The 25,079-nt window shown below is 43.9% G+C and overlaps 1 protein-coding gene across 2 annotated transcripts in view; it reads right to left on the bottom strand.

The window, feature by feature from the left end:
* Positions 1-3,035: 3,035 nt before the first annotated feature.
* The window catches only part of LOC137379403 (serine/threonine-protein kinase 38-like), a 106,575-nt gene continuing 84,531 nt past the window's right edge, over positions 3,036-25,079 (bottom strand). For both annotated transcript variants that reach the window (XM_068050167.1, XM_068050166.1), the window contains exons 7-14: positions 24,574-24,728; positions 23,562-23,664; positions 23,390-23,451; positions 22,077-22,194; positions 14,267-14,390; positions 12,813-12,908; positions 6,050-6,141; positions 3,036-4,691 (exon numbers count right to left, since the gene is read on the bottom strand). In XM_068050167.1, coding sequence (XP_067906268.1) covers positions 4,564-4,691; positions 6,050-6,141; positions 12,813-12,908; positions 14,267-14,390; positions 22,077-22,194; positions 23,390-23,451; positions 23,562-23,664; positions 24,574-24,728 — 878 coding nt within the window. In that variant the 3' untranslated portion in view covers positions 3,036-4,563. The remainder of the gene's footprint in view (positions 4,692-6,049; positions 6,142-12,812; positions 12,909-14,266; positions 14,391-22,076; positions 22,195-23,389; positions 23,452-23,561; positions 23,665-24,573; positions 24,729-25,079) is intronic.

The raw sequence follows: 25,079 nt of genomic DNA on the forward strand, positions 1-25,079 counted from the left end.
AAATTCCTTCTATTTCTTATCAACAGCTGTAAACAAAAATCCCTTTTATTTTTTCTGTGGTCAACTGGTGTGTGTGTATTTTTTGTATGTATGTGTGTGTGTTTTTTTTAAAAATTCATTTATGGGATGTGGGCATCGCTGTCTAGGCCAGCATTTATTGCCCATCCCTAATTACCCTTGAGAAGGTGGTTGTGAGCTGCCTTCTTGAATCGCTGCAGTCCATGTGAGGTAGGTACACCCATAGGCCTGTTAGGAAGGGAGTTCCAGGATTTTGACCCAATGACAGTGAAGGAAGAGTGATATAGTTCCAAGTCAGAATGGTCTGTGACTTGGAGGGGAACTTGCAGGTGGTGGTGTTCCCATGCAGCTGCTGCCCTTGTCCTTCAAGGTGGTAGAGGTCGCGGGTTAGGAAGGTGCTGTCTAAGGAGCCTTGGTGCATTGCTGCAGTGCATCTTGTAGATAGTACACACAACTGCCACTGTGCGGCAGTGGTGGAGGGAGTGAATGTTTGTGGATGGGGTGCCAATCAAGCGGGCTGCTTTGGCCTGGATGGTGTCGAGCTCCTTGAGTGTTGTTGGAGCTGCACCCATCCAGGCAAGTGGAGAGTATTCCATCACACTCCTGACTTGTGCCTTTTAGATGGTGGACAGGCTTTAGGGAGTCAGGAGGTGAGTCACTTGCCACAGGATTCCTAGCCTCTGACCTGCCCTTGTAGCCATGGTATTTATATGGCTCATCCAGATCAGTTTCTGGTCAATGGTAACCCCCTAGTATGTTGATAGTGGGGGATTCAGCCATTGAATATCAAGGGGAGTTGGTTAGGTTCTCTTTTGTTGGAGATGGTCATTGCCTTGCACTTGTGTGGCGCGAATGTTACTTGCCACTTATCAGCCCAAGCCTGGATATTGGCCAGGTCTTGCTGCATTTCTACATTGCTAAACATTGTGCAATCATCAGCGAACATCCCACTTCTGACCTTTTGATTGAAGGACGGTCATTGATGAAGCAGCTGAAGATGGTTGGGCCTAGGACACTACCTTGAGGACCTCCTGCAGCGATGCCCTGGGACTGAGATAATTAACCTCCAACAACCACAATCATCTTTCTTCATGCTAGGTATGACTACAACCACTGGAGCATTTAGCCCCCCCCCCCCCCCCCCAATTTCCATTGACTCCAGTTTTACTCGGGCTCCTTGATGCCATACTCAGTCAAATGCTGCCTTGATGTCAAGGGCAGTCACACTCAACTCATCTCTTGAGTTCAGCTTTGTCCATGTTGGAACCAAGGCTGTAATGAGGTCAGGAGCTGAATGGCCCTGGCAGAACCCAAACTGAGCGTCACTGAGCAGGTTATTGCTAAGCAAGTGCCGCTTAATAGCACAGTCGATGATACCTTCCATCACTTTACAGATGATCGAGAGTAAGCTGATGGGGTGGGGTGGGGGGTAACTGGCCGGGTTGGATTTGTCTTGCTTTTTGTGTACAGGTCATACCTGGGCAATTTTCCACATTGTTGGGTAGATGCCAGTGTCGTAGCTGTACTGGAATAGCTTGGCTAGGGGCATGGCAAGTTCTGGAGCACGGGTCTTCAGTACTATTACCGGAATATTGTCAGGGCCCATAGCCTTTGCAGTATCCAGTACCTTCAGTCGTTTCTTGATATCACCTGGAGTGAATCGAAATGGCTGAAGACTGGCATCTGTGATGCTAGGGACTTCAGGAGGAGGCCGAGATGGATCAGCAACTCGGCATTTCTGGCTGAAGATTGTTGCAAATGCTTCAGCCTGATCTTTCGCACTGCTGTGCTGGGGTCCCCCATCATTAAGGATGGGAATATTTGTGGAGCCACCTCCTCCTGTTAATTGTTTGATTGTCCACCACCATTCATGGCTGGATGTGACAGGACTGCAGAGCTTAGGTCTGATCTGTTATGGGATCGCTTAGTTCTGTCTATCGCATGCTTCTTACACAATTTGGCTCGCAAGTGGTCCTCTGTTGTAGCTTCACCAGGTTGACACCTCATTTTGAGGCATGCCTGGTGCTGCTCCTGGTATGTCCTCCTGCAGTCTTCATTGAATCAGGGTTGATGGAGTATTGCATCAAGTTCAGGGGAATAGAGGGTTAAAATTCTGAGAAGTTGCATAGACCCAGCTTGTATTCCCTTGAAGTTAGGAGATTGAGGAGGTGAAACTAACTGAGCTGTTTAAGATGATTAAAGGATGTGATAGGGTAGATAGAGAGAGAAACTTTTTTTTCCCCCTCTTGCGAGGAGTCCCAAACAAGGGGGCAGCATCCTAAAATTAGAGGCAGGCTGTTCAGAAGTGAAATCAGCAAGCACGTTTCATCCAACAGGCCGTGGAAATCTGGAACTTTCTCCCCCAAAATACGGTGGATTCTTGGGGGAGGCAATTGAGATTTCAAGTCTGTGATAGATTTTTGTTGGGTAAGGATGTCGAGGAATATGGAGCAAAGATAGGAAAACAGAAGTGAAATACAAATCGACTTGTAACAGAACAGGCCAGAGCCGCACAATGGCTGTCTCCTGTTCCTAAATCAAATTAAATCAGTTTAAAACATCGATCATGAATGATAATTAAAAGGTGCATCAGGCAAGCCAAAGGTCTTCATAGATCTTTACTTCCAAACTACAGGCAGAAGCTGGTGCCGTATATTAATCTCGAGTAGTTCCTCAGCAGCACCGGATGTGGACAGGGACTCTGAGCCAGGCCTTAGAACTCCACTGAGGCGGTTTCTCAGCTTTGACTTGGTCACATTGGTGTCAGTCTTTGAAACACTGGTAACACACAATACTGGGTTAAAAGGAACAGGTAGTTTCGATAACAAAGCTCAGATCCTGAGGAGGACCTGGAAATAAAATTGCGAGAGACAGAGAGAGAGAAAAAAAGGGGGCAGAGAGAGAGAGAGAGAGAGAAAAAGAGAGAAAGAAAAAGGGGACAGAACGAAAGATGGTAGAAAGAAAGAGAGAAGGCTCTGCTTTATCACATCCATCCAAACAGGAAAAAAAAACCCATAAAAAGGTAAGAAAACGGCTTTACTGTTTGTTTTTTAAAAAAAAGTACAACATTTCAGTCCAAACTGTTGCTATCTGTAGGATCCCAGGAATAAAATCATCCTTGGAAACAAAATTTCATATCAAACATCAGGATCTTTGGTTCTTTTTAAAAAAAAAGGAAGTCTGCTACACGAGAATGTGGCACAATGTCATACACAATAACAGGAGCTACTGAATCTAAAGGCCCTGGCAGCGAGACTTCTACAGGCAAAAAACAGACTCGGGTTTGCTCAGCTGGAAAACCAGAATCTTTACTGAGCACCTCATTTACACCACACACTCCGGTCATGAGATTTTTGCAGTTTAAGTTAGCTCTGGTAGTTGCATCACAGGGGATTTAGTATTGTGAAAGTTCAGTCTGCTACGTGAGGTTCAGCAACCCAAGTGTGATCACAGAAACACCGCAGTTGACAAGTTTAGTGTTGAGCCAAGTTGAACCTTCTGCTCACCATACAGAAAGAGATGAGGAAGAGGAACGTTTATTAAATTCGGTGTTATAGGGATGATGAGAGGTGTGGGAGGAAAGAGAAAAAAAGATCATACATTTCGAGAGCACCTTTCATCTCCTCAGGACATCCCAACGCTCTTCACAGCCAATGAAGTACTTACTGGACGGCAGTCACTGTCATAATGTAGGAAACATGGCAACCAACTTGTGCACAGCAAGCTCCCACAAACAGCAATGTGATCAATCACCAGAACACCTGTTTTTAGTGATGTTGGTTGAAGGACAGATATTGGCCCAGGACCCAGGGAGAATACCCTGCTCTTCCTCAAAACAGGGGCCATGGGATCTTTCGCGCCTACCTGAGGGGGCAGACGGGGTCCTCAATTTAACATCTCACCCAAAAGACAACACCTCTGACAGTGCAGCACTCCCTCAGTACTGCACTGGGTGTGTCAACCTGGATTATCTGTCCGGATTGGGACTTGAACACAAGGCCATCTGACTCCAAGGCGAGTGCCACTGACTGAGCCATGGCTGAGGGTGAATTTTAATAAAGGGAAGTAAGGTTCGACAGCCTATTCCTTACAGCTGGTGCAAGGCCAGTAGCTTAATATTGTCACAATCTCACTGTGTGTGCATATGATTCCATGTAACCCCTGATTACACGAGCTCTCAGTTCAGAACTAATTCACTGCAATAAATTCATTCACAGTCACACATGCAGCATAAATGAAATGTTTCACAAACCCAGACTCTAGTAACAGTTCCCACAGCTCAGAATCCCAACACACACCTTAAATTAAAACATCCAATACACAAACAAAAACAACGGCCACTGGCTTTAACACATCATTGAGGAGAATCCAGGTAAGGACATGGCATTTTGGTTCTGCTAACCCAAGTTTAAATCAAAGTAAATGTAGTTGCAGGAAATCCTAATCCAGCAGAATTTCTGTTGACCTTGAACTTCTGTAGGTGAAGCAGCGAGTCCTCGGGCAGAAAAGTGGTCATTGTAACCTGCCTCTCAGTTCATGTTGTCCTCACGACTGCCCCACCTTCGTGTAGGACGGGATGGTTCCTCGAGCAGTCAGGCCTTCGAACCTCTTGTAGGTGTAGTTGATGAATACCCAGTCTTTAGATTTATAATCTGATTCACTCACGTTTGGCACTGATGTTGGAAGGAACAGAAAAAAGGTACAGGTATGACCTCAGTGAAAAATTTTTCAACCAACACTTCATAGAATGATAGAATGGTTACAGCGCAGAAGGAGGCCATTCAGCCAGTCACGTCTGTATCAGCTCTCGAAGAAATACTCAGCTAGTCCCACTCACCCACCTTTGCCCCATAGCCCTGCAAATTTTCATGTGGCCAATGGAAAGTGTAACAAGTTAAAAACAAACAAAAAAAAAAAAAATGAACAAACGCGCATTTATGTAGAACCTTTCACATCCTCTGGACTTTCCAAAACGCTGCATAGCCAATGAATGGTGGAACAGGAGGAGGCCATTCAGCCCCTCGATCTTGTTCCACCATTCAATGAGATCATGGCTAATCTGCGACCTAACTCCATAGACCCGCCTTTGCCCCATATCCCTTAATACCTCTGGTTAACAAAAATCTATCAATCTCAGATCGAACATCAACCGCTGTTTGCAGAAGATCGTTCCAACCCACTACCACCCTTTACATGAAGGAGGGTCGTCAGTGGTTTTACTATTTACATACACACAGCAACATGACCCATTTGCTGGGTTGGTTTGTGGCGAAGTGTTAGCCAGGACAGAACTTGGGCTGCTCTTCCTCAGGGCCTTGGTTTAAACAGTGTTGTTTAGCTGGTTTTAGGTTGGGTTAAGGAATGTACCAGCGTTCCTAACTCACTATAGGCAGTGGCAATATCATAAAAGTGCCAGTTTTGATAAGTACAGAACTCCCAAATACTCAGTTAAAATTTGATACTTAACCATGACATGTCGTCTGGATCGGAGGGCTTGATTTTAATCGTAAGTGAATGGGTTTTGAGCGAGTTAAAATTGTTGTGTACTGTTGTAGTGTAGATTGAGTGTTGTCTACAGAAGTCTCAGTCTTTATAGGGCTAAATAATAATTCATTTATTATATACACATTACTATTTACACTCTCCACAAGCCTGTCTAGCCAGCACACCTTGCGCTGCTACTAGCTTCTTCCAAGCCAAGTGACTATTACCCATCAGCACTACAATAGGAGGGGTTTATTCTCACTGTCTCAAACATTAACCCCTTCACACCCTCTATCTGTGCTCTGGACTCAGCCACACCAATATGACAATACAAAAAGGAGTTTTTAAACTGGGTAAACCTTTTCCTGGTTTTATCGTCGCACTACTTTTTTTTTTTTTTTTAAGGTGGGTGCCATCCATAGTGCAAGAAACTCAGTCTTTGGCTTTTTAGCATATATAAACATTTTCCCATTGTGCCTTTCAAATGCTTGACCAAAGCACTAAAAGGGTTAAGGGTCAATGTGCAACAAGTTTAATTCCTTCATACCTGGCTGCAAGATGTCTGATTCAGGAAATTCATCAAAATTAGAAGTGTCATCTATACTCCTTATTTCGATGGGAATAGCTGCTGGCCTGTCCCTGTTGGAAAGAAAAGCAGCAAATCATACATGTCTCATCACTCATGAACTTTCCATTCAAACTTCCCCGCTAAAGAGCTTGCAACAAAAACAATTTGTATTTATGTAGCACCTTGAATGCATCTGCAGGTGCCTCATAGGAGCAATTATCAAACAAAATTTAACACTGGGCCACATAAGGGGATTATTAGGACAAGTGACCAAAAGCATGGTCAATGAGTTCGGTTTTAAGGAGCATCTTAAAAAGAAAAAAGAGGTGGAGAGGGAATTCTAGAGCTTAGGGCCCAGGCAGCTGATGGCACGGCACCAAATGGTGGGGCAATTAAAATCGGGAATGGTCAAGAGGCCAGGATTGGAGTGCAGGAATCTGGGAGGATTTTAGGGCTGGAGGAGATTACAGAGATTGTGAGGGGTTTGGCCTTGGAGGAAATTAAAAACGAGGATGAGAATTTTAAAATTTGGAAGTGACTTGCATTGGTATAGCACCTTTACTGCAATAAACTGTCCCAACTTCAGTTTCAGTGTTGTGAGGTCATGTTACATATAGAAAAACTAACCAATCACTTGCTTTCTGGAAACTCAAGGTCACAACACAGTTAAGCCATGATCAGAGGAGATAAAATTAACTCAGAATGCACTGATGACTCAACTATTTCACAAACACAAAAGGCCCAAACAAAATAACTATGGAAAAAATTAACCCAATTACTGCAACAGACCAATCTTAAATACTTGTTCGACAGCCTAACCTACATCATTGAACCATTTATTGTCAGTCTGCAATCATAATCATTTTACAGTTCACCCACCATTCTTGAGACACACATGAAAGGGATGCAATTCAAGATTGCCAAAGTAAAAATCTCCAGTGTATAGCATTGAGGAATTGTTTATCAGTGAACAGGTCACAGAAAGTACAGACACACAAGTGTCATTTAAAATTCATATTCAATTTTGATTTGTTCTTAGGATGTGGGTAACACGGTCAAGGCAACATTTGTTAGCAATCCCTAAATGCTCTGAAAAAGGATCAACAATCATCCACAAAGTATGGGACAGGAGTCACGCGTAGGCCCAGACCAGGTAGATGTGGTAGGCTCCCTTGCCTGCAGAATTAAATTGGTTTTCCACAAAGACTTTCATGGGCCAGTTCACAATTGACTTGTTTTATCCATTTCACAACTTCCCATTGTGAACTCACACCTCTTGGTTGCTGGTCCAGTACTAGGCTTCCCCACGTAGAATCTTACAGTACTGAGGAGGCCATCTGGCCCATCGTATCTGTGCCAGCTCTTTTGAAAAAGCTATCCGATTAGTCCCACTCCCGCCTACTCTTCCCCATAGCTCTTCAGACGTTCCCCCCCTTTATGACACCCTGTTAGTTAATGCCAATATCTGAAGATCTAAACACCAACAAAGGCCACTGTGTCTTCTTCACCATTCACCGCCCCCTGCAAACCTCCTATTCTCAAATTCTTACCACATCCTTACCGCCCTTTCCTCTGGTCCTGTTCATAGACTGGTTTGCTTGCTCATCATGCCCCTATCCTTCACCGATTGGGCAAAGGCAGACTGCACAGCTACAACACTACCCTTCACAATGACAAATTTCCTCAGGCCTGCTCCTCCAGGGCGGATCTGAACCTCAACTCCATCACATTCTCACCTTTGCTCCATATCCTTCAATACCCTCGATCAACAAAATTCTATCGATCTCAGTCTTGAAAATTCCATTGATCCTCAGCATCCACAACGTCTTGTGGGAGGGAGTTTCAAATTTCCACTACATCTTTGTGAGAAAAAGAGTGCTTCCTGATTCTTGGTCCTGAATGGTCAAATTCTGAATTTTTATTATATCCCCTTATTCTTAATTTCCTCACTAGAGGAAAGTTTCTCTACATCTACGCTTTCAAATCATTAAAAAAAAAATTTAAAACATACCTCCCTTCCCCTGCTCCCCCATCCCGAGCTCTGATACCAGGTTTGAAGAACCCACTATTTTCTGAGCCTTAGTTTGAGATGATTCACCACTTGGCTTGGGCTTACTGTTGTCCATCGCAGCCCCCGCCTGTCAAAGCCCACCCCACATCTTGAACCTGAATGTCTCTATCAAGCTCATACCCTCTCACAAAATCTCCCCCTTAACCCAGTGCCTAACCACTCAACTGTAAAACAGTCATTGCATTTCACACCATTTCATTGGGCATGATGACATTTCTAAGAAATGGAACGAGGTACCAGATCACTGCAAGAAAGGAGGAAGAATTGCATTTATATAGCACCCTTCCTGACCTCAGGGCTTCCGAAAGCACTTTACAGCCAATTAAATTATTTTAAAGTGTCATCTCTGTTGTAATGTGGGAAATGCAACACACCAAGATCCCACTAACAGCAATGTGATAACAACCAGAAGTTTTTAGTGGCATCAGTTGAGAGATCAGTATTAGCCAGGACAGTGGGGAGAACTCCCCTACTCTTCTTCAAAATAGCACCTTGGGATTTTTTTTTTTTTTTTACATCCACCTGAGAGGATAGACAGGGGCCTCAGTTTATCATATCTAAAAGACAGCACCTCTGACAGTGCAGCACTCTCAGTACTGCACTAGAATGTTCAGCCTAGATTGTTGTGCTCAAGACTCCAGAGTGGGACTTGAACCCACAACCTAACAGAGATAAGAGTGCTACCCACTGAGCCACAGAAAGCCTTCAGCTAGCTGTTCAGTTCTTAACACTGTCAACATCTCCCTTACCTCAAGCATTATTAACCATCTCCTCCCTTCAAAACTACCATTGCGCCTACTCCTTTAAAAAAAAGGAACTATTTGTCAAAGATGAGAAGCAGCCTTTTGCCATAGGTAGGGAATTGGTTACAAGGTAGGAGACAGAATAGGAATAATGGATATGTACTCAAACTGTCAGGATTTGTACTGGGACTTGCCACTTCATTACATTTATAAATGACTTAGATGAAGAAATAGAGAGCGTCACATATCCAAGTTTGCTGATGGCACCAAAGTTAGGAGGCACAGTAAATAGTGGGGACAGGGGCAGAAAGTTGAAAAGGGTTATTTATTAAGTAAGTGGGCAAAACTGTGGCAGATGGGCAAGTGTAAGGTCATCCACTTTGAACCCAAGAAAGATGTATCAGAATATTTTCCAAAGTGAAAAGCCAAGAACTATGGAGGGGCAGAGATTTAGGGGTCTAAGTATAGAAATCACAGGCAGGCACAAAAAATAATTCAAAAAGGTGAATGGAATGCTTGTGTTTATCTCAACAGGGCTGGAATACAAAGGGGTGAAAGTTATATAAAGCTCCGGTTAGCCCCAGTCTGAAGTACTGCACTCAGTGTTAATCGTACATTAATTGTGTTAATGCCCACCTCCTGCATTCAATTTAACAGGGCATTCATTTGAACCCCTTATAAATAAGCACAGACCAAAAACTGTGGTGGTTGGGTTAGGAAATGCATGCTTGTAATGCGCGAGTCTGTAAATAAATAAATAATTATATAAAAAGTGTCTAAAGATTGGGTCCAGTTCTATCCCTCACCAACTGACTTTCTGGAATAGAACATTCAGTTCTGGGCACCGCATCTCAGCAAGGATATATTGCCCTTGGACGGGGTGTAGTGCCGATTCACCAGAATGATACCACGGCTAAAAGAGTTAAATTATGAAGACAGGTTGCATAGACCAAGTTTGTATTCCCTTGAGAAAGGAAGATTAAGGGCTGATCTAATTGAGGTGATTAAGATGATTAAAGAAGTTGATAGGTAGATAGAGAGAAACTATTCCTGGTGGTGGTGGTGGTGGTGGTGGTGGTGGGTGGGGGGGAATGCAGGTGGAGTCTGGAACAATGGGGCATAGTCTTAAGGTTAGAGCTAGACCTTTCAGTGATGTCAGGAAGCACTTCACACAAAAAGGTAGTGGAAATCTGGAACAGTCTCCCACAAATAGCTGTCAATTGGAAATTTCAAAAGTAAGATTGATGTATTTTTTGTTGGGTAAGGGTATTAAGGGGTACTGAATCAAGGTGGATAAATGGAGTTAAGGTACAGATTGAATGGCAGAACAAGCTGAGGGGCTGACTGGCCTCATTTTCCTATGGGAGTAAAGTCAAGGTCATGTTGTCAAGGAGATATAGACATTCAGGGATGGGTAGATTCTGTGCTGTAACTTTTCTATAGTTCTGGGGTTCTATGGGTATACAGGAAATTCAAACAATATTTCAGGAGAAGGAGAGAACAGTTTGAATAGAGTAAAAACAAAACAGGTGAGAACTGGATTAACAATTGAGCCTTTAGGGAAGATAAAGAAACCAGATAGCATTTCATGTGAAAGGATTTACATTGTTGTAATGGGCGTTGTCAACCAACCCAGTATTATCTGGTAATGTCCAAATATCACCATCCTAACAGCATTTGTACTGGCAAACAAGTTCTGATTGAGTGTCAACACCCTAAACAGTAACTAGTCTTGTTACTGATGTTGTTGGAGTAGTTCTGTATTTACAGCTTTTGCATCATTCCTATTTAAATGTGGTGTGTGTTATTTCTTGCACAATGTGCCATATACCTCTCCAGACTTGTTTTTGTTTTCTCTTCAACTTGTTCTTGGAATGAGGATCAGGCAGCATTTATTGCTCACCTCGAGGGCATCAAGAGTCAACCACAGAGGTTGGGACTGGAGTCACAAAAGCCAGGCAGAGCAGACTCCCTTCCTGAAACAGCTGGATTTTTAAAATGGCAATCCTGCAGCTTACAGTCAGTTTCTTTGGTGCCAGTCCACAAATTCCCAGATTTATGGCTTCAATTTCACAACTTGTTGGGTCAGGTTGGGTTGCTCATCTTTGCTGTTCCTTTCTCCAGATTCCCCTTAAATGCATCTATACTATTCACCTCAACCACTCCCTGTGGTAGCGAGTTCCACATTCTCACCACTCTCTGGGTAAAGAAGTTGCTCCTGAATTTCCGATTGGATTTATTGGTGACAATCTTATATCTATAGCACTAGACCTGGTCTCCCCATAAGTGAAAACATCTTCTCTATGTCTACCCTATCAAACCCTTTCAGAATTTTAATGACCTCAGTCAGGTCTCCCCTGAGTTATCTTTTTTCTAGAGGAAAAAGTCTCAGCCTAATTAATCTAGAAACCATGGTAACCCTAAGAGAAATGGTTAAGAAATCATACCAAAACTAAGAGGTAGCACAATACTGGTGAGAGATGTAGTGTAAGACTGGGAGCTGAGTGCAGCACAGCAGGGGAATTCTCCCAGTGTCCTGGGCCAAGTGTTTATCCCCCAACCAACATTAAAAATCAGATTCTGTGATCTTGATCACATCGCTGTTTGTGGGAGCTTGCTGTGCACAAATTGACTGCCATGTTTCCCTACACAACAATGACTACACTTCAAAAGTATTTAATTGGCTGCAACGCGTTTTGGGACCGAGCTCATGAAGGTCACGACAGAAATGCAAGTTTTTCTTTCTTTAGGACGGCCTTAACTGCAACAGGATGAGTGACGGCATAATACTGCAGGCAGCAGACTCTGGAAAAGGACCATCTGGCTGCACAGAGGACTTTTAAAACATTTTTAAAAATCAGCACACATATCTTCAAAGCATCTGTCCTATTTATTGGACATTATACTGAAAGTGAAAAGATTCAAGTAAAAAGCAATTGCTGCAAAGGAGAGAGTGTTTTTATAGGTCGAATGAACTAAAATGTAACAACCATTGCCAGTGTTTGGTAAAGCAATTCCCACTTCCCTTACCTCCTACCCTGAAGGTAGTGATTCATGCAGGCACATGAGTAGCAAGACAAGGCTGGAAAAATTGATCCTGCAGCCACCAAAGACACAAGCTTCAGGAGAACAGTAGCTTAGAACTATAGCCACTTAACTGCTACCATTGTGGGAGCATCATCACTGCAGGAACTGCAACGGTTCAAGGAGAAAACTCACTACCATCCTCTCCATGGCATTGAGGGCTGGGCAATTAATGTCAGCCTCGTCAGTGTCACCCATCCCCCCCCCGCCCCCGAACACAGCAATACAGCTCAGCTGAAATGGGCCCCATTCTACCAAAAAACAATGTTTACAGAGAGATCAATTTATTTTTTATTCGTTCATGGGAAGTGGGCCTCGCTGGCTAGGACAGCATTTACTGCCCATCCCCAATTGCCCTTGAGAAGGTGGTGGTGGGCCACCTGATAAAAACTGAGTATTGCTGCAGCATTTTGCCATACCAGGGGATGAGAGTTCTGTATTGACAAACAGTCTCTAATAGGTGTAGATTCTCAGAACCAGTTTGAGGAAAAAGCTGAACTGCCATTTTTTTTTGGCACACAAATAACCTTCACATCATGAATACCCAAGGCTAGGGGCAATCGCTTCTTTTATTTACATAGTTTATTGAATTTAATGTGAACAATTATAGATAAAGCACTGCCCATTGAGGATCCATTATACAGAGCAACCATTTACACATGGGGAGTGTGAAACTGCTCAAGTGGAAGAACAGAACTGGAAATAACAAACGCAGTGACCCTTTCACTACCCTCCCCCGCCTCCCAATTTACACTGACGCCAACAGGAAAGGAAGTCGAGCGGTTTACCAATTCACTATCACCCCTACCCACCCAAACCCAATTCCACCCCCAGCTGAGTGTACCTGGTGTGTTCCCAGTCTACTCCTTCGAAGAACTGATGACTTTTGATTTCCTCCACACCACTAGCTCCAATCCGGTCGTCTGCTGCGCAGCAAAATCTGAAAACATGCAACGCAGCAAGAACATTACAACAAAGTCACTTAAATACAAAAGGTGCAAGATACGACAACTGTGAGTGTGTGGATATTTCAATCACTCTACATCTTTCCTTCCCTTCCTTTGAGCCACAGAAAAAGGACTGTTCTTAGTGCTGATGCCTCAAACTCTAAACCAGAACACCAAGATCTGTTAACAGTAACAGTTTGAGATTTAAGGGATTAAATGGGAACAGTCACGTCAACTCATATGTGGCTCACATGGTTCCATGGTATGTACTTAAGTGGCCCAGCTAAACAAAAGACTTGGACACTCCCAACTTAGTTGATCAAATCATACACAAGATTTACAGCCAACAGACTTTGGAGGATACACCAACTACAAATTTCCAAAAGTTGAACAAATAGTACACTAAAAATGCATAGGACTGCATTTAGCCTAGTGGTCATGTACAAAATTTGCAACTGAGAAGTTACAAGTTCAAATCTCGCCCTTGCAAATTGTTAAACTGAATTAAATAAATCCAGTATGATAAAAGCAAAATACTGCGGATGCTGGAAATCTGAAATAAAAACAAGAAATGCTGGAACCACTCAGCAGGTCTGGCAGCATCTGTGGAAAGAGAAGCAGAGTTAACGTTTCGGGTCAGTGACCTCAGTTCCGAAGAAGGGTCACTGACTCGAAACGTTAACTCTGCTTCTCTTTCCACAGATGCTGCCAGACCTGCTGAGTGGTTCCAGCATTTCTTGTTTAAATAAACCCAATAATCGGTGAGTCAGCACCAGTAAAATGACTGGATTGTGACAAAAACTCAACTGGATCACTAATGACTTTTAGGGCCTGGCCTACATGTAACTCCAGCCCATGTTAGTGTTTGACCCTTAATGCCCTCAGAATTACTCAGTTTTGTCAGTGCTGCCCACAGCCCAAGAACTTTTTTTTTAAAAATCACTTTTTTTAACCCCATTCTGTGGGGAGCAGCTTGTAAATACTGCAAATAAACACATGGAATTCTTAATCAATACACTAGAGCGTATCAAAGGCTAAAGAGAAAACATTTCAACATAATCATGCTCCAACACAGAATCATAGAAATTATGATGGCCATTCAGCCCATCACAATTTGGACTGATACTAGCTCTTTAACAGAATTCTCTCATTCTCCTTTTCAATTATTTCTCCAATTTCCTTCTCAAAAGGTGCTACATTCTCTGCCTGCATTGCGGTAAAGCAATCCATGTTCTGAATGCAGGCTGCATTCAGAAAAACTTGTCCTAAATTCTCCCTTTCTGTTCTTCCATTAATAACCTCAAGTTGTTGGGCTGGTTATTAATTTGCCAACTAGTGGAAATGCTCTTACCTTTTAATCAGTCCCTTGGATCTCTCGGATATTGGAACTTCAGGAGGGAAAACCAATATTTCCTTCCAGTTCATCACTTTGCGATATGTTTCTTGAGGGGTTTCAGAGCAGAAGGGAGGGTAGCCTGAAAAATTCACAACATCCAACATCATTTTCTTCAGTTTCAATTAAATACAAAAGTTTTAAAAGCAGATTTTAAAGACTTCAGGTGAAATTTTAAGTCATTCAAAATCTATTCTCTTGCACAGGAGGTAAAAGCGGGACCTTCCACTTTGGAATTAGAATGCATACAGACTAGTATCATGCAGTGAGTCCCGAAACTATATATTGCAAGCAAAAGTTCAAATGCAACTTGACCAATGTAGGAACAGGAGACCATTCAGTCCATCAGGCCTGTTCCACCATTCTATTAGATCATGGCTGATTTGCATCCACCTGGTTTGGTTCTGTAAAGACTTTACAAAAAAGTTAGAGCAAATCTGTCACATGGACAGTTATTATTCTGCACTTCTTGCTTGCTACAACATTCAGCAATAAATCCATCTTAGCTACAACACCTTTACGCAAGAAAGAAGACTTGCATTTCTATAGCTCCAGGACGTCCCAAAATTCTTTACAGCCGATGACATACTTTTTGAAGCCTCGTCACTGTTGTAATGTGGGAACTGCGGTAGCTAATTTGTGCACAGCAAGCTCCCACAAACAGCAATGGGATAATGGCCAGGCAATCTCTTTTAGTGATGTTGGCTAGGGGGTTAATATTGGCCAGGACACCAGGGAGAACTAACTTGCTCTTCTTCAAAATATCCTTTACGTCCAACTTAAAAAGGTAGATGTGGCCTCTGTTTTACATCTCATCCAAAATATAGCACCTCCAACAGTGTGGCACTCCAGCAGTACTGCACTGGGAGTATCGGATGGGAATTTTTTTTTGTTCAAGCCTCTAGAGTGGGGCTTGAACCTACAACTTCCAGACTCAGAGGCAAGAGTGCTAATCATTGAGCCATGGCTATAGGCTATAGCAGTGTTTTCCAATATACTTGCAAATCAGCCACAGACATATGGCAAATTGATGCTCTTCACTTTTAGAGACACACAATACTGCGTTGTGTTGAAATTGCAGCAGTGGGTATGAATATAGGACTTAGGAGCAAGAGTAGGCCATTCGGCCCTTCGAGCCTGCTCCACCATTCAATAAGATCATGGCTAATCTGGTTGTGATCTCAACTCCACTTTCCTGTCTGCCCCCCATAATCCTCGACTCCCTTGTCTATCAAAAATCTATCTAACTCAGCCTTGAATAAATTCAATGACCCAGCCTCCACTGCTCTCTGGGGAAGAGAATTCCACACACTAAACCACCCTTTGAGAAAAAAAAAGTTTCTCCTCATCTCAGTCTCGAGGGGCCTCTTATTCTTAAACTGCATCCACTAGTTCTAGTCTCCCCACCCCCCCCCCACCCCAAGTTCCCTCAGGATCTTACAGGTTTCAATAAGATCACCTCTCATTCTTCTAAACTCCAATGGGTATGGACCCAACCTATCTTGATAAAAATCAGAGCTTCACCTCTGGAATTAGTTCTCTGTACTGCTTCTAAAACACAATTATATCCTTTTTCAAATAAGGAGACCAAAACTGTACACAGTACTCCAGATGTGGTCTCACCAAGGTCCTGTACAGCTGCAGTAAAACTTCCCTACTTTTACACTCAATTCCCCTTGCAATAAACGCCAACATTCCATTTGCCTTCCTAATCTCTTGCTGTACCTGCATACTAACCTTTTGTGATTCATGTACCAGGACACCCGGATCCCTCTGTGCCGCAGGGTTGTGCAATCTCTCTCTCCATTTAAATAATATACAGCTTTTCTATCCTTCCTGCCAAAGTGGACAAGTTCACATTTTCCCACATTTATACTCCGGCTACATTTTTGCCCACGCACTTAACTTATCTAGATCCTTTTGCAAACTCTTTACCTCCTCTTGACAACTGACTTTCCATCCTAGCTTGGTGTCAATGGCAAATTTAACTAGCTTACAATCGGTCCCTTCATCCAAATCATTGATATAGATTGTAAATAGTTCAGGCCCCAGCACTGATCCCAGTGGCACTCCACTAATTACAGCTTGCCAACCCAAAAGGCCCACTTATTTTTTTAAGAATTAGAACATTACAGCGCAGTACAGGCCCTTCGGCCCTCGATGTTGCGCCGACATGTGAAACCATCTGACCTACACTTCCATTTTCATCCATATGTCTATCCAATGACCACTTAAATGCCCTTAAAGTTGGCGAGTCTACTACTGCTGCAGGCAGGGCGTTCCACACCCCTACTACTCTCTGCATAAAGAAACTACCTCTGACATCTGTCCTATATCTATCACCCCTCAACTTAAAGCTATGTCCCCTCGTGTTTGCCATCACCATCCGAGGAAAAAGACTCTCACTATCCACCCTATCTAACCCTCTGATTATCTTATGTCTCTATTAAGTCACCTCTCCTCCTCCTTCTCTCCAACGAAAACAACCTCAAGTCCCTCAGCCTTTCCTCGTAAGACCTTCCCTCCATACCTTATCCCTCCTCTCTGCTTCCTGTTAGCTAACCAATCCTCTGTCCATGCTAATATGTTACCCCCTACACCATGTGCATTTATCTTGTGTGATATGGGTGTCACTGACTAGACCGCTATTTGTCATCTGTCCCCAAGAAAGCAAGGAAGAATCAATCACATTGCTGTTAGATAAGAGTCAGATATCAGTCTGACCGCGACTGTGTTTATCAGAATATAGTTCAGTCGTCGGGTTTCTAGTGACCTGGAAGCTGAAGGGCCACTTGCTCAGTGAAACAGGAAAAAGAGTCTGCCATTGTTCCCGTTCTCTCAGAGTGTCTCTAAATGATGATACATGTAGATCTGTCGGACCACTCTGAAGCGCTGAGAGAGCAGGGCTGGCCTTCGAAAAGACAGCAGTCTGATTGCTTTCAGAATTTTCTTGGGTAAGCTAGTGATACAGGGGATGCTAACTGAAGAGCTTGGTTTTGTTTAGCTGGTAGTTGGAAGTTTTCGGCAAACAGTTGAGGTGCATGAGCGATGAACAGTGCTGTGTGGCTGACAATGAGGGTTGAAAGATGCAATTTTGGCAACTGGGGCAGTGCAGCAACATCCAAATGTGTTTCACTTTCATCTTAAATGGACTGGTTGAAATGAGCTATTGAAGGGAATAAGGCACTACACAATTACAGGAGATTGGCCATGAATCAAAAGGTCCATTAAATATCCGGGTGCTGTGTTCGGAAAAGGCAAGTGACTCTTGCCTTGCTTATACTCTGTCAGAGGGCAGAAGCCAATACGTAGAGATTTGGCAATTCTTTTCCCTCCCCCAAGTCTCCCAATACATCAATTTTGATAAAATAGACAGTTTACCTTGAAGAAATTTGTTTTTATGAAATAAACTGAAGCACACGGTCAGAAACAGAACACTTCAGTTAACAGATTGTCACCACCCTTTGAGAGCACATACAGCAGGCTTGCTTTGTAGAACAGTTGGATTGCAAAACCCTTTCGAAGCTGTTCTCCTGGCTCTGGTAGTGAGTGTATATCAGTATTGATTGCTAACGGTTTAAAACTTCAAAACCAATTTTCAAAAGATTGTGCTTGTTTAATTAATACTGCATATATTTTGTATCATCTGGTGACCTGATCACGACAGGTTTGGTGAGCGTCAAAATCTTATTGGACAACACTGGTCTATATTTGACCACTTAGTGTGGGGATCTGTGTTGAGTGACGGAGCAGAATTTGAGCTGCAGTCGTCTCACCAATCCCCAGTGTGCATGTTTCTCAACACCAGAGACAGCACCAAAGGAAAGATTTTTTTCGACCAATGGCTGGGAAGACCTCATCCTCAACTGTCCCCACCAGCAACCCAAGCAAGTCTGGGAAGTTAACTTTAACCCAATCACTATTTGCAAGGGATCCGTGGGTCAGGTGCAACCGACAGAAATACAAGCCAGTCTCGGCAACCAATGGAAAGCAAGTGGAGGACATGTGCTTAGTCAAGATTAAAAAAAGAAACGCCAATGGTCATATGTAGACTGCTCGCTAAATCACTGAATTTAAATACGCTAAAGCTCCATGTGCATAGAATTAACATTTATATAGCGCCTTTAACGTAATAAAAAGTCTCAAGGTGCTTCACAGGAGAATTATAAAACTAAATATGACAGTCACAAAAGGAGATATTAGGTTAAATAACCAAAAGCTTGGTGAAAGAGGTAGGTTTTAAGGAGCGTCTTAAAGGAGGAAAGTGAGGTAGAAAGGTGGAGAGGTGTAAGGAGGGTATTCCAGAGCTTGGGGCCTAAGGAACTGAAGGCACGGCCACCAATGGTGGAGCGATTATCAGCGATGCATAAGAGGCCACGAGGGATTAGAAACCAAGGATGAGAATTTTTAAAATCAAGATGTTGCTTGACTAGGAGCCAATGAAGGTCAGTGTGCACAGGGGTTAAAGGGGAACGGGTCTTGGTGCGAGTTAAGGTATGGGCAGCAGAATGTTGGATGACCTCAAGTTTATGGAGGGTAGAATGTGGGAGTCACAGCTGGGACTGCAACTGACCTGCACCCAGTTAGCAATGGAGGCCAGAGAAGACGACAAGTGGAGTCGGAGATCACCGCAATCAATCAGCTATGCCCAGTGGTTAGCATCGCAGCCTCACGGCTCCAGCGACCTGGGTTCAATTCTGGGTACTGCCTGTGTGGAGTTTGCAAGTTCTCCCCGTGTCTGCGTGGGTTTTCTCTGGGTGCTCCGGTTTCCTCCCACAGCCAAAAGACTTGCAGGTTGATAGGTGAATTGACCATTATAAATTGCCCCTAGTATAGGTAGGTGGTAGGGAAATATAGGGACAGGTGGGGATGTGGCAGGAATATGAGATTAGTGTAGGATTAGTATAAATGGGTGGTTAATGGTCGGCACTTGGTGAGCTGAAGGGCCTGTTTCAGTGCTATATCTCTAAATCTAAAATCAGGAAGGACACTGCCCTCCACCCACAGAGGCAGCCAGGTTTTACTGGTCCGCTGCTGGTAAAATACCACTGGAGGTGGAAGAGGCCTTTACATGACCATTAATTGGCCATTCAAGGGCTTCACTTGGCCGAAGGATGGGCAGGCAGCCTGCCACATCCCCTGCTGCTGGTAAAATACCAGTGGAGGGGAGCAGCACACCTCCCCAGGGGAGGTGGTGGCGTAGTGGTAATGTCACTGGACTAGTAATCCAGTGCTAGAGCCCAGGCTAATGCTCTGGGGACATGGGTTCAAATCCCACCACGGCAGATGGTGAAATTTCAATTCAGTTAATAAATCTGGAATTAAAAGTTAGTCTAATGATGATCATGAAACCATTGTCAATTGTTGTAAAAACCCATCTGGTTCACTAATGTCCTTTAGGGAAGGAAATCTGCTGTCCTTACCTGGTCTGAAAACAGTGTGCAGATTACAAGCTGAGCGTGGAGATTCAAGTTTGGTGAGTGGAGAGTTCAGTGAAGGGGGGCGGGGGAAGAGAGGCGGTGCTCCATTTTTCTACTTTTTTAACCCTCCAGTATTTGGTTCTTGCTTTGGTGCAGTGGAAGGAGCAGTTTGGTGAGTACCTGGTAAGCTATTCTACTTATAATAAATAGTCTGTAAAGTTAAGGTATGGCAGAGCAGCTCTGCCGAGTGGAATGTACAGCCTGTGGCATGTGGGAAGTCATGGATGCACCACGTGTCCTAGAGAAACACATCTGCAGGAAGTGTCACTGGCTGCAGGGTTTTGGAACTCGAGCAGCGGCTGGAGTCACTGTTGTGCATCCGCGAGGCGGAGGACTACATGGATAGCACGTTTAGGGAGGTGGTCACACCGCAGGTTAAGAGCATGCAGGCAGATAGGGAATGGGTGACCGCCAGGCAGTCTAAGAAAACTAGGCAGATGGTGCACGAGTCCCCGGATATGATTCACTCACTAAATCGAGAAGTAGTTAATGCATGTTTTTTGGGCTGGAGGAAGGTTTGTAGTGGAGTTCCCCAGGGATCAGTGTTGGGACCCTTGTTTTTTCTGATATATATTAATGACCTAGACCTTGGTGTACAGGGCACAATTTCAAAGTTTGCAGATGATACAAAACTTGGAAGCATTGTGAACTGTGAGGAGGATAGTGTAGAACTTCAAAAAGGACATAGACAAGTTGGTGGAATGGGCAGACAGGTGGCAGATGAAGTTCAATGCAGAGAAATGTGAAGTGATTCATTTTGGTAGGCAGAACTTGGAGAGAATATATAGAATAAAGGGCACAATTCTAAAGGGGGTGCAGGAGCAGAGGGACCTGGGTGTATATGTGCACAAGCCATTGAAGGTGCCAGGACAGGTTGAGAGAGAAGTTAATAAAGCATATAGTGTCCTGGGCTTTATTAACAGGGGCATAGAGTACAAGAGCAAGGAAGTTATGGTGAACTTGTACAAGACACTAGTTCGGCCTCAGCTGGAGTATTGCGTCTAATTCTGGGCGCCGCAATTTAGGAAAGACGTCAGGGCATTGGAGAGAGAGTATAGAAAAGATTCAAGAGAATGGTTCCAGGGAAGAGGAATTTCAGTTAAGAAGATAGATCGGAGAAGTTAGGACTGTTTTCCTTGGAGAAGGCTGAGGGGTGATTTGATAGAGGTATTCAAAATCATGAGGGGTCTGGACACAGTAGACAGAGAGAAACTGTTCCCACTCGTGAAAGGATCGAGAACGAGAGGGCACAAATTTAAAGTATTTGGTAAGAGAAGCAAAAGTGACAGGAGGAAAAACTTTTTCACGCAGCGAGTGGTTAAGGTCTGGAATGCACTGCCTGAGAACGTGGTGGAGGCAGGTTCAATTGAAGCATTCAAAAGGTAATTAGACAGTTATATGAAAAGGAAGAATGTGCAGGGTTATGAAGAGAAGGTGGGGGAATGGAACTGAGGGAATCGCTCTTTCGGAGAGTCAGTGCAGACATGATGGGCCGAATGGCCTCCTCTGCAATGTAATGGTTCTGTGATATCTGTGACTCCAGACCCACAGCAACGTGGTTGACTCTGAAATGGCCATTCAGTTCAAGCACAATTAGGGATGGGAATAAATGGTGGCCTAGCCAACGATGCCCACATCCTACAAAAACGAATAAAAAATGATTTTACACTCCCGGGGTGGGGGTGTAGAATTCCAGCCATGGTGCATGAATGTATTTTGACTGTTGAGAGTTTTTTTGTATCTTCACCGTGAAGCAGTGGAAGAATTCACAGGCTGATACAGTCTTACAGGCCATGACACAAATACTCCTTACACAGCCATCACTATTTTTATACCGGTTGATCCTATATGGCGGGAGGAGATTTTTGATCTCCCAAAACCCAATGCGATGGGGTTGGGGGGGGGGGGGGGGTGTGGGAGCAGCTCCTCTGACAGGACACACGGATGCCAACAGATGCCAATCCAGCATTGAGCTGGAGCTCTGGCCTCCACTCGCTGGGACTGTCTGGAGTGGGTTTTGAACCCTCCACCTTCTAAATCAGAGGCAGGAATGCTACCACTGACCCAAAGGTTGGCTCCGACACCATTACCAGGACTTCACTTACTTGGTTACTGATGCTTGGTAAATAAATAAATACATGTGAAGGACATTTACCTGTGACGTTTTCTACTAAAATTGGCGCTTAAAAAAGGTGTTGCCATAGCCATGCCGGTGGCTAATCAGCGATTTCTATTGGACAACAGCGATCTACACCAAAAAAGGTTCTCGATTGGTCTTTGCGACATACCTATCAGCATTTCATACATGATGACGCCCAAGGACCACCAATCACAGAGCTTGTTGTATCCAGTCTGCATGAATACCTCTGGGGCAATGTAGTCTGGAGTGCCAACAGTGGAGTAAGCCTAAAAAGCAGAATGAAAAATAAAATCACCCAGGATCCACAAAAGAACAAATATTCTGAAGTGACAAAAAAAAAAACACAGGGACCATAAACTCCCAACATTCGGTTTTTAAGTCACTTGTTTTCGGGAAGCCAGAGAACTGGCTGGGCCCATTTATTGCCTATTCCTAGTTGCCCCAAGATCAGCCGTTAACTATTTTAGCATCTGAATGAAAACTTGCATTCCTACAGGAGCTTTCATGGCTTCAGGATGTCCTAAAGCAATTTACAGCCAACAAATCAAATTTTGAAGTGTTGTATTGTAGGAAATACAGCAGTCAATTTGCACATAGCAAGCTCCCACAAACAATAGGATACTGAGATCATCTGTTTTAGTGATGTTGGTTGAAGGATAAATATTGGCCAGAACAATGAGAAGAATTCCCCTGCTCTCCAAAGTGCCACATGATCTTTTACATCCACCTCAGATGACAGACGGGCCCTTGATTTAGTGTTTTTAAAATTCGTTTTTGGTGATGTAGACGTCACTGGCCAGGCCAGCATTTATTGCCCATCCCTAATTGCCCTTGAGAAGGTGGTGGTGAGCTGACTTCTTGAACCGCTGCAGTCCATGTGGGGTAGGTACACCCACAGTGCTGTTAGGAAGGGAGTTCCAGGATTCTGACCCAGCAACAGTGAAGGAACGGCGATATAGTTCCAAGTCAGGATGGTGTGTGGCTTGGAGGGGGAACTTGCAGGCAGTGATGTTCCCATGCAAAAGTGTCTCATCCAAAAGACAGCACCACCGACAGTGCTGCACTATGAGTGTTAGCCTAGATTACGTACTCAAGTCTCATGGACACTAGAGTTTAGATTTATTTAGAGATACAGCACTGAAACAGGCCCTTCGGCCCACCGAGTCTGTGCCGACCATCAACCACCCATTTATACTAATCCTACACCAATCCCATATTCCTACCACATCCTTCCCTGTCCCTATATTCCCCGACCACCTATCTATACTAGGGGCAATTTATAATGGCCAATTTACCTATCAACCTGCAAGTCTTTTTGGCTATCCACTATCTATCCACTGAGCCACGACCGACACTGAGAACTAAGTATGTCAAACAAGGATAAAGCCTGAATATAGGGTTCAATATTACAACACTTTCAAAGTGATTAAAACACAGTGAAGGGGGGAGAATATATCTCACCAGCTGCCGTCTATTCTTTTTCCATGTTTCTGCTTTTCGTTTCGAGTTCATATTCTGAAAAGCTGGTGGGGAAAATAATGCAATTAATTTTTTAAAAAATTAAGCATCCCATTCATGGGGGTGGGGGTCCCCAATAGTCTAATCCATCATTTTGCTCTGTGAATGAACTTACTGAAATCACTGGGGGGACTACAAGTGAGATTCCGGTAGAACTCGGTCCGGTGAGCTTTCTTCAGTCCTGTGCACAGCCCGAAGTCAGAGAGCTTCACATGTCCCTATCAAAAAATGATCAGTCACAAAAACAGAATTCACCCTTTCCTCACAATCACAACCTCCTGTGTGGCTGCGATTGGTCACATCGCTCATGAAATGGCTGCAATACCAGAGATATCGCAGTCAGACTATTGAGCAAAAACTAAAGGATTATCTCAGCTACAAGTTTCTAAACAGGAATTTCCTGAGGGGGGAGAGCGAGGGGAAGCCAGGGAGAGAGACACAGAGGGAGAGAGGGAGTGAGGGAGGGAGAGAGAGAGAATTACCATTCTGCACACATAAGTTACAGTTCTGTCTCTACGGCAATTACCATGTGCGGGTATAAGGCTGCCCTGCTGCCATCACATTACCAGATGCAACGTGGACTCCACATTACCTATTGGGCCAACATTCCACAGGTCCCAAGGATGGAAAAATAGGAGGAATAGAAAACAAGCCCAGTAGGGTCCAGGAACAGCAAAAAAAAAAAGGGGATGGTGAGTTCAGGGATTGAGGGTCCGCTCCCCCTGCCCAAGAGCATTGTGTATTAGATCAAAAAGTCCCCCTCACTTTGAAAGTCTGAAGACAGGGGGTGCGGGGAAGGTGGTTAAAGAATAGAATTAGATGATACAGAAGAAGTCTGCAGCACAGCTGACAGGGTGAGATGAAGTAGGGGTGGGAGGAGGCTCCTGTGGAGCATAAACACCAGTGCAGATTGATTGGACTGAATGGTTCTGGGCTGGAAATTCTATACAAACCGACAGAGCTCAGTATGTACCATAACAGAGTGAATCATAAAATCCTACAACATAGGAGGCCATTCTGCCCATCAAGCCTGTGCAGGTACTTAACAACCCAGCTTTATGAACTGACAAGTGGACGGAATCTGATCCATTACAAATAGTCTTCACCTTGGGAGAGAGGGGACTTACCCTAATATCTAAAAGGAGGTTATCTGGTTTAATGTCTCGGTGAATAAAACCCAATTGATGGATGCAGTCAATGGCCAACACAGTCTCTGCGATGTAGAACTGAGCCTCTTCCTCAGACAGTGTATCCTTCTTCATGAGTAATGTCATCATATCACCTGAGAAAAACACAAGGCACATTCTCGGTCATTGAGTTCAAGGGGCGTGCATCTCCCATACACATTGATTTTGAGGTGGAGTAAAAAAGGTTCTTGATTTACAACAAAAGAACAATGGACCGAATAGCCTCCTTCTGTGCTGCATCATTCTAGAACTCCATGTCCCAGATCCTTTAAACCTCCTGACTATTTGAGATAGTATTTATTTTGGGTTTAACCAGCCCGCATGCAAGTTTCAATAATAACTGGCCAAAGATATAGGAACATAGGAGTAGGCGTAGCCCTTTGAGCCTACTCCACCATTCTAGATCATGGCTGATCATCTACCTCAATCCCATATTCCCGCACTAT

Source organism: Heterodontus francisci, chromosome 18 (assembly GCF_036365525.1).
Source record: "Heterodontus francisci isolate sHetFra1 chromosome 18, sHetFra1.hap1, whole genome shotgun sequence".
Lineage (NCBI taxonomy): Eukaryota > Metazoa > Chordata > Chondrichthyes > Heterodontiformes > Heterodontidae > Heterodontus > Heterodontus francisci.